Genomic DNA, 12,539 nt, shown 5'->3' on the forward strand with positions numbered 1-12,539 from the left:
TGATTCTCTTAACTTCACTTAGGTGAGATTCTTTGGGATTTGTTTGAAATCTTGCATACATACAAACACTAAACATTATATTAGGTCTACTTGCAGATAAATAAAGAAGAAATCTGATCATACCTCTATACTTCTTTATGTCTATTGACTGACCGGTTTCATCTTTATCCAGATAGCAAGCAGTACTCATAGAAGAGTAGCCATGTGTTTAGCATTTTCCATCCCAAACATGTGAATTAGGTCTTTGCAATATTTTGATTAACTGATAAATATTCAATTCTTTGTTTGCTTGATTTGCAGTCCAAGAAAAAAGTTTAACTCACCCATCATTGACATTTCAAATTCATTTTGCATATTTTGAGAGAATTCTTTGCAAAGAGAATCATTAATTGACCCAAAAATGATATCATCAACATATATATGTACTAAGAGTATATCATTCAAGTTTCTTTTAATAAAAAGGGTGGTATCAACCTTGTCTTTTGAAAAACTCTTTTCTAAAAGAAATTTACTCACACGGTCATACCAAGCCCTAGTGGCTTGTTTTAAAACATATAAAGCCTTTTTTCAGTTTAAAGACATGATTAGGCTTTTATGAGTTTTCAAGGCCAGGAGGTTGATCCACATATACTTCCTCTTGAATAAAACCATTTAAAAAGGCACTTCTCACATCCATTTGATAGAGTTTAAAGTCCATTATGGATGCAAAAGCTAATAAGATTCTAATGGCTTCTAATCTGGCTATTAGAGCATATGTTTCCTCATAATTTATTCCTTCTTCTTGATTATATCCTCTGGCTACTAGCCTAGTCTTATTTCTAATTACTATTTCATGTTCATCTAATTTGTTTTTGAATACCCATTTAGTTCCTATAATCCAATGTTCATCAATTATGACTTCTTTTAAATTTTTAGGTTCATTTAAAGAAACAAAAGCCATATTACAACCTTTAAAATTCAAATTTCAAACTCTCTGAAAGTTTTTCAAAAACATGTTTGTTTCTGGTAATCGATTACTAAAGAGAAATATATGTTTTCCAAAGATGTAAAACCACTTAAAAAATTTTTATAAGAGATTTGAAAATTTAAGTTTTTTAAGGTCAAACTTTTACAATCTTTTAAGAGATTCTTTTAACAAATAATGTAATATTGTGAATCGTTTCTCTTAATTTCTTTATCTTGACTTGAATCAACTTTGAATAGTTTCAATCTATTGACATTATCGAAATCTTTGTACTGAAGTGAGAAGTATTCTGATTATCAAGTTTTGAATCAAATTATTTAAAGAAAGTATTTCACTTTTCCTTTTCAATTTGTCTTATTTCCTTTAATCAAAGTAATATAAAAATCATTTTTTTCTTGCTGTAGTACTTCTTTTCTTTTTATCTCATTCTTTTGTACTTCTCACGTTTAAGTAATAATATAAAATAAAAAATGTTATGCGGGAATAAGAGGATCCGATGCTGAAAGTGGTCCAAAGTCTGAAAATTTTCATAAATTTTATCCTCTGGTTCCAGGTTCGGGTCAGTTAAATTTCTTTTGTTCTTTTATATTCTTGTAATAATTCATTATTCAAACTTTTTGTTTTTTCAACTTTCTCTGTCTTCCCTCCCTTCGAATCAAATGGTCCAACTGTTTAAACATAAAGGCATTTCTCCTTTGTAATAAAATGGTCCATCTATGTGTTTTCTTTTTCCCTTTCAAATTTGGAAAGTCAAAATCTTACATAGTTTTTAGAGGAAAGAGAGAGAGAAGTATCAGACTAATTACATAAACTTGTTTAATATAAAGAAATTAATTAAGATGTTTAATTATACATACGGTAATATATTAATAGTGTAAATTTTGTTGGAGTATCATTCAATTATAAATTGTTATGTATACATAATTTTTTTAAATCATAATTATTTTAACAGTTATATTTTGGTTAATAAGTTATATTTAAAATAATTTTAATTAATTAATATTATAAAATATTTACACTAACAATATAAATATTTTTTAACATGGTGTCATCCCCTTGTAATTTACTAGTAGTTAGAATAATTTCTTGTCTATAAATACTCTTTTTTTTAAAAGAAGGTAAAGAGTTGGAAAAATTTGCAATAAAAACATACAACAAGAAGTTCCAGGACATTTGTTGTAAGAAATATATGAAGTTGTATCATTTTAAAATTTGATTTGCACTTTTTTTTATCCATTATTTTCTGTTTAATATGAGTTTAAATTTAATTCAATCTCAAAAGTTATGAAATTTTCTTATTTATAGATTTTATTTTGATTTTATCTTTAGATAATATGAGACTTGAATTTTTCCTTAATCATTCAAAGTTTTTAAACATTTATTTTGAAAACACCATAAATCTATTAATTACATATTACATAAGGAGAGACACAATATTTGGGAAGAGAAGAGGAGCTATATGACCCCAATTTTTTAAAATTTTAAATAGATACTGTATATATAATTTTTTTTATATGTGTAACACTCGATAATTTAAAGTATATTATTTAATTATTTTAAATCTTCGAAATATTTTTGTAAATATTTGACATCTTACTTTAATATTGAATTCAAGTTCTAAATTGTCACCTAATTCTGATTTTTTATTATAAAATTATTAATTTTATAGTATTTATCTTAAAAATTACATCTAAAATGGTTTATAATTTGTTGTTAATATAAAAATCTTTAAACTGATACGAAATTAATTACATAGTTTAATTGAATTAGAGTGAAAGCGAAGTAATGGTATAACCACGAACACGAACTTTGAGTTTTGAGGAGCATTGCGCGCAGTAAAAAAGCTAACAACATCATTTGTTTATTTATTCATTTTCTTTTACTTTGTTCTTTCTTGTGCACTCCAAAACCTTTTCCGCCACTACTCAGTCACAGTTACAGACACTGAGAGAGAAGGCTTTTTTTACACTTTCTCTTTCATTCCCAATAGGAAGTGGGGCCCACATTGGTAACGGAACGACGTCGTGTGCGGTGGAGCGGGAGATAGGAAGAAGCGATGCGTGTTATCCGTTGCACGTTTTGAAATTCAAATCTCAGAAGAAAAAAAACGGCACACACGACACAAACCCACGACCACGACCACGACCACGACCACCCACTCAAATCAAAACAACTCACCACTCACTCATTACATTAAACTCTATCTTTGTCTCTGTCTCTCTCCAACATCATTCACTTCATTATTGCACCTTTCAGTTTCCACTCACAGCTCTTAACTCAACCCAACACAACACAAACACTCTCTCTTCATTTAATTTTAATTCTATATCTCCCTCCCTCCATTGAAAGCCACCCAAAGTTCGCATCTTCAACACCAGAGCCAAAATGGGTGCATCTGGAAAATGGGTAAAAGCATTAATCGGACTCAACAACAAGAGCGACCTTGTAAGTCACTTGCTTTTTCTAGCTACTAACAATTAACAAGTAGCATTTGTCGATTAAAAAAAACAAGCAAGCAACCATTTTTTTTTATTACTATTATTATTTCTGTTTTGGTGTTAGCAATTGGGTGACTAAGAAATTTCCATGTAGGGTGGGAAGAAGAAGAAATGGAGGCTGTGGAAGAGTTCTTCTGCGGGAGAAAACAGATCTCAAGGCAACGACTATGCTAGTAGTGTGGCTTCGGATTCTTTCAATTTTGCAGTGGCCACTGTGGTCAGAGCTCCACCCAAGGATTTCAAACTCCTCAAGCAAGAATGGGCCGCCACCCAAATCCAAACCGCTTTCCGTGCCTTCTTGGTATGTTTGGTTTACAGTTTGGATTTAGGCCTATCTTAATCCCGAAATCTAACACCTCAAGCGAAGATTGTCTCTTACTTATATACATTATTTGTTTTGGTTCATGTTTGGATTGAAGTTTACGAACTTAAGTTTGTAAATTGAGTCTGCAGAAGCAATTCAAGTCTTGCTTCTACAAAATTGAGTTTCCATGCAACGAACTTTAGTTTGATTTAAACTTAAGTTTGCAAACTGAGTCTGCAGAAGCAATCTAAGGTCTTCTTCTACAAAACTGAGTTTTCTGGCAAAATTGTAATTTGCAAAACCAGTTAACCAAACATGTCAGGAAATTGAATTCACTTTCAAAAAGTACTTTTTGAACAGCTAACCAAACATGGCCTTAGTCATGTCACTGGTCGACGTGGGATGTTGGACAGTATACTAATACTTCATTTGACTGCAATTTTTTTTGTTCACTCAATGTGTAAATTTGAAACATGCCTGTTATGTTGGATTTTTATGATTGTAGGCAAGAAGGGCATTGAGGGCGTTGAAGGGAGTGGTGAGGCTTCAAGCTCTTGTAAGGGGTAGACTAGTGAGGAAGCAGGCTGCGGTCACATTGAGGTGCATGCAAGCCTTGGTTCGTGTCCAGGCACGTGTAAGAGCTCGGCGCGTGCGAATGTCCATTGAGGGGCAAGCAGTGCAGATCATGCTCAATGAACGCCGCACCAAAGCTGAGCTCATCAAACAAGCTGAGGTACCATATCATAATTTGTATGCACAAAACATAGATACAGTTTTGTCAGGTGTTTTTTCCCTGACAACACAGAACAGAATTGAAGTTTTAACTTGCTAAGCCTATGCTGATCTTTAATAGAAACTTTTATTGTACAATTTTTTGAAGTAAAACACACTAATTCTGATTGCAGAACAGTACCAAAAATATGCAGGGAATTGTGTAGACAGAACATAAATGCTGTTCTTTAGGTGTTTTTGGTACTGATTCAATCAGAATTGTAGTTTTGTAATATATGCTTCCTTTTAATAGAAATCTTAATTACACAAATTGTTGAGATAAAAATAATCTGTAAAAAATCATTCTGATTAGAGAACACCACCAAAAGCACTTAGACTATGTTTGGTTTTTAGTTGGGTACTTGGGTCTGATTGTAAATCCAAGTTTTGCCTCAATTTGGTTTTAAAACTCAGTTTGAAATAGAAGTAAAGGGAGGGTTGCTTTTGCAAACTCAATTTATAAAATGAAGTTCATTCAAATTTAAGTTTGGCAACTTTAATCCAAACAAATACTTAGAAACTATGTCTAAGTTTTATCGACTTCCTAAACCATCCACCATACCATACAAAAAAATTTCACACACCTCACCTCTACATAATGTTTTGTGAGAAACATATTTTGGGCACATGCATGCAGGAAGGATGGTGTGATAGCAAAGGATCATTGAAAGATGTCAAGACAAAATTACAGATGAGGCAAGAAGGAGCTTTCAAGAGGGAGAGAGCAATTGCATACTCTCTTGCCCACAAGGTAAGCATAGACTGAGAAAATGTGCAATCTTTTATTATTCCTGCTTATATTAAGAAACATGTGTAATCCTTGGCTTTTGCAGCAATGGAGATCAACCCCCATCTCTAATTCAAGAGCAAACGCCGCTCTCAACAATCACGAGATGGACAAGGCGAACTGGGGATGGAGTTGGTTGGAACGTTGGATGGCAGCTAAACCATGGGAGAGTAGATTAATGGAACAAACCCATCATGCTGATGCCACAGAGAAGACCCCTCCTCCTCCTCCACCAAAGAAATGTGTTGACTCCTCCAATTCAAAAACATCAGAACTATGCAATATTAAAATCAGAAAGAACAATGTCAGCACAAGGATTTCTGCTAGACCTCCCCATATTGGACAAGCTACTCGCTTGTCGTCGAGTCCAAGTTCTGAGTTTCACTATGATGAGAGCTGCTCTAATTCATCCTCAATCTGCACATCTACAACTCCAATACCTTGTGACAGGACAGAGGATAGTAACAACTCTAGGCCTAGTTACATGAACCTCACCGAGTCAACCAAGGCAAAGCAGAAAACCAGCAATCATCAGTACAATAGATCTCAGAGGCAGCAGTCCATGGATGAGTTCCAGTTTCTCAAAAGAACAGCAGTTTTCTCTAATGCTTCTGACCCTTCAACCAACTTTTCTAGGCCACTTTACCTACCAACCTACATGGATAAGAGTTCACGGTGAAAAAGCGACTTGATTCTATTGATTGATCCTCTCTGTTGTATTTATTTTCAAGAAGTTCAAACACTTCAACAACTTGTTGTTCAATGGTCTGTTAATTGAATTACAACTGTAGCAGTAGCTTTTGTGCTTTCCCTAAGCAATACTACTTTAGGGGTCTCTCCATTTGTATAATCAGTTGTTAATTTTTTATGTTATCAAGAGACTGCAAGGCCTAAACAAAGTATAAAATTGAAGAGTGAGACCCAGCAATTAGTGGGGGAATCTGCTTTTGTAGGCACATTCAAAGTCAAGATACTCTTTCTTTCATAAAATTTGCATAAAAGTTTAATATCCTGTTTGAATTAGCATATTTTGCCTTGTTGACAATCACAACATATTAAAGAGAGATTTTAATTCATCCATTGCATCACAAAGTACAATCTTAGTTGGTATACATGGTCACTCTATAATTACGTTCTTCTTATGACTCTAAGCTTGATACCATGCTTGAAGTTGAGAACCATACCATATTCCATTTCTACAGGTTTTTCCATGTCAACTGAATGACGAAAAACATATTTCTGGTACAAATGAATCAGAGTAAGCTTGATCTCTTGTAGGGAAAATTTCTGACCAATACATGCCCGGGGACCAATTCCAAATGGTATGAATGCATAAGGATGTCTTCGTTTCATTTCTTCACATTTGGGGTCAAACCTCTCTGGTTTGAACTTCTCAGGCTCTGGAAAATTCCTTGGATCTTTTGCTAGAACTCCTAGAGCTAACCATACCCATGTCCCCTGCTCATGTACAAAACATCAGTGGTGGCATAACTAAAATACCCTGCATCAAGAAAATGGAAAATTTTGCACATGTACTAAAACAAAGAAAATGAGACAAATTTCTATGTAATGTTAGTATAAAAGTTTCACACTATCGACCAATTAAAAATTGTTTGACTTTTATAATATGTTTGGTTTAAGAAAAAATAAGTAGAAAGTAAGATGATTTTATAAGTTGTTTGGTTGCATTAGAAGTAGAAAGAAATAAAGAAGGTATGGTATGTATACACAATGAAAAGACAGAATAAATAGGTGGGGTTCATATATTTTTTTTTTTCCATTCCTTCCTTGGCTTACTCCTTCTAATCAAGGAAAAGAAGTATTTTTTTAATATTTCCCCTTCCTTTCTCTTTTTTTCACGTAAACCAAATAATATATAATTATTATAAAAGTCTACAAATTTATTATATCTAGATTTTTGTTTGATGAACATATAAAAACTCTTTACGGGGTCCATGCACGTATTATTTTCTCATTACATGTTATCCCTCCCAATGCCATCAAAAAATTATATTTGACACTGGACAAAGATGTATTACTACCTTTGGAAGAAGGTAACCTCCTATCTCCACCTCATGTGATGTTTCTCTTGCAACCAATGGGGAGACTGTGTAAAACCTCATGGCCTCTTTAATCACCTGCGTTAATTAAATTGAGAATTTTACATCATTATTGCTGGTCCTTGCAAATTCAACGTACAAAATCTTGAATCTCACAAAGTATCACTATCAGCTGACCTGATCAAGATAAGGAAAACTGTCATGAAGATCTTGAGCTGTGGGAATCCTATCAGGTGGACCAAATCCATCAATCTCTTGAAGCAACTTTTTCTCAACCTCTCGGTGTCCAGCAACCAAGTAGACAATGGATGACAAGGTAAAGGCTGTGGTAGCTGACCCAGCAAGTAAGTGCTCATAAGTAACAGCGCTAATGTAATCAGGTGAAAAGACATTTTCAGATACTTTCTTTGATTCTCTTGCATTCAAAATGAGTGACAAGAAATTCTTTGAAGTTCTATTCTTGTCTTCCATTCTCCTCTTGACAATCTCATCAAGAGGACCACTCAGCTTCTCATTAGTACTCTCTATTTTGCTGTCCATTGTGCCTGGTATTCTCTTCAGAATCTGCCTAAATGGCTCCTGAAGTATTGGTGCAAGTAGACCAAGTATGATGGAGAATGAACCAGACAAGTCCATCTTAAGTTGTGTTGTGGAGTAAATGTGTTGATTGATGAAATCAGATACCTCATCATCATCATTTCTCACATTGTTAACACTAACACTCTTGATTGATTCACAAACTGAATGTGGCTTAGAGAGGCCAAAATTGACACCAAATGCTGCCTCTCCAATCACATCGGTTGCTAGCCTTAAGGAAAGATTGGAAAAGATTATGTCCTCATTTGGGGTGTCAAGATTTTGTGTTGCGGATTCTATGAATGATTGCATCGTTGGCACTAAGCTAGCCAAGTGTGATGGCTGGTACACTGACAAGATCGTGTTTCGCATGGTTGACCAACGTGAGTCCCTGCAAATCATCATTGCATGATCAATTTCTTTTGTGTGTTCTTAGATTTGGTGTATCAAACCATTGTTCTTTCTCACTAGAGGACAAAGATTTTGGAGAACCATTGGAATTGGATTACAACGAATCTTTGATTCTCAAATTAATGACATGACACGATGATCACAAAATGGAAATGACATTTAACATATAGTGCCTATGCTAATGCTACCCCACACAGAAATCCACAAGAAAAAAGTTGCACAAAAGTGCTCAACAAATGAGACCTCTCTATATTTTAACTTCTATCAATTGTAAAGAAATATAACTAGAGTGTAAAATACATTAACACTCTCATTTCATCACAAATTATTATTGATATAACTTATAAAATAATCATTATAAAAATTAATAAATTTATTATACATAATAATGTGTGATTGAATAACAATATAAAAATATAGTGCAGAATTTTTTTTACTCAATAATAAATACCTTTCCTGTCTATCTAAGTGTGACTCAAACAGTTTTATGCTATAGGATAATACATTTGAAAACCTTCAATACTCATTATTTTCATTTATCTATTCTCTAACTTATTGAATAATAGTTTGTCTCGTAAATTAACAATTATTGTTTATGCTATTATTACAAAAAGAAAAGAAAAAAATTAAATTGTATACCTGGTAAAGAAGAGACCTTTTTGGTGAAGGGGGGAAGCTGAAATAGGAGAGGGAATGCTTCTGTTTGGAATGTCTTTGAATTTTTTTATTCCCACTTCTTTACAAAGCTCTGGATCTGCTACCAAGATTAGTGGTTGTCTTCCCATATGAAATCTGCTCCATTAAACAAATAGTAACAACATCATCAACAGTTAAAGTGAGAAGATGGCTTGATAAGCATAAAATGAAGTTGCCATGATTTATCAAGCATTTATGATACTGATTTCACAATGAAAATTTAAAATACTATTAAATATAGAATTTAATTTTCATAAACTGATTTGAACACACTTGATCAATTAAAATAATATTTTAAAGATGACATTTAAAATAATTCGTATTATAAAAGTCGTGAATCTTATTAGTGTATATTTATTAATTTTATTGATGAGAGAACCTTATTTATCACTTTTAATAAATATTTTTTAATTAAATTTTTTATGTACAAGAACCTGAAATTTTGTTTAAAATTTTTTAGCACTATTTCACTCAAAATGACATATTGGTCATAAACTGATAATGATCTATAATTAAGTAACACTACGTGCTAATTAAATTCGATCTTAAATATAACTAGCCGTTAATGGAAAAATTCACGAGAATAATATATGAAATCACACATTAATTCGTATTCATCTTTTCCTTTCTCTTCTTTTTCCATGTTAAATTATGTTTAATGTATACTTTTTTTAATAACTTAATAATCCTCTGCAAACAGTGCTAGAAGTTTTCCGTACACAATGATTAAAATCGCAGCAAAATGTCCCTTTTGACTTTTGAGTTTTGAAAATCAGACGCGCGTAAGGCGTTTACCAGAATAACCAAAGGTTTATTCTCTAAAAAAAAAAAAAATTGTTCTGTTGGATAGAAAATTAATCACCCAATGATAAATCAGGGTTGTAAAATTGAACTGCATAAAATTTAGAGTAGACTATATATGCACTTATAGAATTTGTACTGTTATTTAGTATCAAATTATTATATATTATAATTTGTTAATTTTTATAATAATTATCTTAATAATATTTTTTTATCAATGAGAAATAATTTAAAATTAAGCTCTAAAACTTATATTTTTGCTATCCAGATTCGATTTATTAAATGTCCAATAAAATTTATTTATTTTATTAAGAAAATAAACTCAAATTTAATTCTATTTATAATTATAAAAATCACTCCAGTTCAAAGTTTATAAACTTGATACTAAAAAGTTGTGAGTGTGAGTGTTATATGTGTGCCTGAAGATAAAAAAAAAATTAAATGTGAGAAAGATATATTTAATATATTATATTTTTTGTTATAAATAATTAATATGTAATTTTTACATCTAATTATTTTTCTCTTATTTTTACTTTATTTTTAGTACGAAAATTCATTTACTAAATAATAAATTAATAAATTTAAAAATGTTTCAAAAAAATATTTGATAAAGGAACAAAAATTAAATTATCAACTAAGTAGATTCTAATTCAGGCTGTCTATCTTCAAACAAGTCTAAAGTTTAACTTTGATTCATTTAAATAAATAATATTTTTTATATGTCAAGCTTAAACTTAAATTACTCTACTTATCTTGATTCATTTATGACCATGGATCTAGCGAAGTACTTGTGCAAAATGAGAAAAGTAAATATGCATTATTTACATAAACAAAAGTAAGCGTGCATCCATCACTAACTCAAAATTAAATAAATTTATAAAGTACTTTATTCAAATCAACTATGCATTTACCTTTATTTTTGTGTTAGATGCTTTGTTCACTTTTAAAGGACTCAAATTCTTCTGCCATCAAGGACAACGACAAGATCTTTGTTTAGAAGGTTATGTGCATACAATTGAGGACACTCTTAATATTTATCAAGAGCAATTTAATCATGTTACTATAGGACGGGCATGCTGATGCTAATGTTGTTTCTTATCATATTTAATCAAGTTGACAAACAAGCACAAATAGATCACAACAGAACGTTAACTTTTTTTCCAAATTATGTGATTATATCTACTTCTTCCCAGGCAATATGCACTAAAACACTGTCCCACCACCACCATAATCATATATATACCCTTCACAAGTCAACCATATATAACCCCCATCATTACATGACCAAATATCATCCACACCCAACAGGACTTTTATGCATTTTGAATTTCATATATTCAAGTTGGGTATCATATCAGCAGTAACAGATTTTCTTTTTAGCTTCTCATGAAGAGAAGAAGATGAAGAAAATGAGAATGATCTCAACAAATCAAATTGATTAAGCTGTAATTGTCTGCTATCTAACTAGTAAGTCATTTTGGTTCGAATAATATTGAACTAGGTTCGAGATTTGTGAAAGAAAAAAACATAATTAAAAAGAAAGATCTCACTATAAAAGTGAGTGATTAAGTTCTCCAACCCATGATTAGTATCGGTATACCAATAATATGGTAAAAAAAAGTGCCTTCTATCCAGATTCAATTATGTAAAGTACAAACCTGTAAATTGGGCCATATTGCTTGGCAAGGAGTGAGAAGACATCAGGGCCGTATTTAGCCAGTAAGGGAAGGTGTCCTACCAGCGGCAGCGTTGGTGGGCCTGGAACTTTCCTAAGCCCCCAATAGGGCCCATAAAGATAACCCAATAATCCTCCTATTAACATCAGAAGGGTGGTGAACATGGCTACACATGGAAAAGGAAATAACCATTCCAATACTATGGACACCATTTTTATTTTGGCATGTGCAGTGTGTATATACCAAAGGAAAGAGACAGAGACTAAGGTTTTTTGGTTCCTGAAATTAGAGGAGTGGTGAGGCTGTAGTCTCACTTCATGGGTTGGGGTTTATATATATATTGAGGTGGGAATGGGGAGAGGGGAATATCATATGAACACTACATCCAGAGTGGGGAGGGTATTTTGTCCCCTAGTGAATGATGATATAGGCAATTAGATACATTGTACTCAATACATTTCCTTTTCTTTATTATAATATATATTGTTTTAGAAATAAGAGTTTCCACATTTGCATCACTTAGTAAATTTTTTATAATAGTTCGCCTGTTGAATACCCTCTATAATATTTTTGCCGTTGAATGTCCTTGATGATCATATTATTAAATTTTAAATCGTTTAAAAAGGACACAATTAATCTTGCTTGTAGTATTATTCTGAATGATAAAACTCTCTTCTTTGAATATTTAAACGTATTTGATACTTGAGCTCAAAACCAATAATTAAGTTGGAAAGTTAACCAATTACAAAATGTTACATCTTTAAAATAATTGAATCTTATCTTAATTATCTTAAAAGTTACACATATCATGAATTGTTATTTGTTGATCATGTAAAATTTTTTACAATGATGTATAATAATTAAACTCAAAATAAAATTGTGATAAAATATGAACTAATATTTTTCAGAGAAAAAGACTCATATAATTTTATTTAAGATAAAAAATTTAATACAGGTTGAAACAAAATCATGAATAGCATAAAATTTTGATGTTC

General features: G+C 31.8%; 2 protein-coding genes across 2 annotated transcripts; one reads left to right on the plus strand and one right to left on the minus strand.

Annotated features, from left to right (window-relative positions):
- Positions 1-3,090: 3,090 nt before the first annotated feature.
- LOC114394088 (protein IQ-DOMAIN 1-like) lies at positions 3,091-6,280 on the plus strand. Its single transcript, XM_028355658.1, has 5 exons — positions 3,091-3,409; positions 3,557-3,763; positions 4,272-4,499; positions 5,175-5,288; positions 5,371-6,280. Exons 1-5 carry the CDS (start codon positions 3,350-3,352, stop codon positions 6,001-6,003), a joined length of 1,242 nt encoding a protein of 413 aa, XP_028211459.1. The 5' UTR covers positions 3,091-3,349; the 3' UTR covers positions 6,004-6,280.
- A 9-nt stretch (positions 6,281-6,289) lies between these two features.
- On the minus strand, positions 6,290-11,862 carry LOC114394087 (cytochrome P450 711A1-like). The gene is made up of 5 exons (XM_028355657.1): positions 11,527-11,862; positions 9,011-9,163; positions 7,562-8,351; positions 7,367-7,462; positions 6,290-6,782 (listed from the first exon to the last, which is right to left on the minus strand). The coding sequence occupies exons 1-5, from the start codon at positions 11,754-11,756 to the stop codon at positions 6,453-6,455; spliced, it is 1,599 nt and encodes a 532-aa protein (XP_028211458.1). The 5' UTR covers positions 11,757-11,862; the 3' UTR covers positions 6,290-6,452.
- Positions 11,863-12,539: the final 677 nt, after the last annotated feature.

The sequence above is a fragment of the Glycine soja genome, chromosome 17 (assembly GCF_004193775.1).
Source record: "Glycine soja cultivar W05 chromosome 17, ASM419377v2, whole genome shotgun sequence".
NCBI lineage: Eukaryota > Viridiplantae > Streptophyta > Magnoliopsida > Fabales > Fabaceae > Glycine > Glycine soja.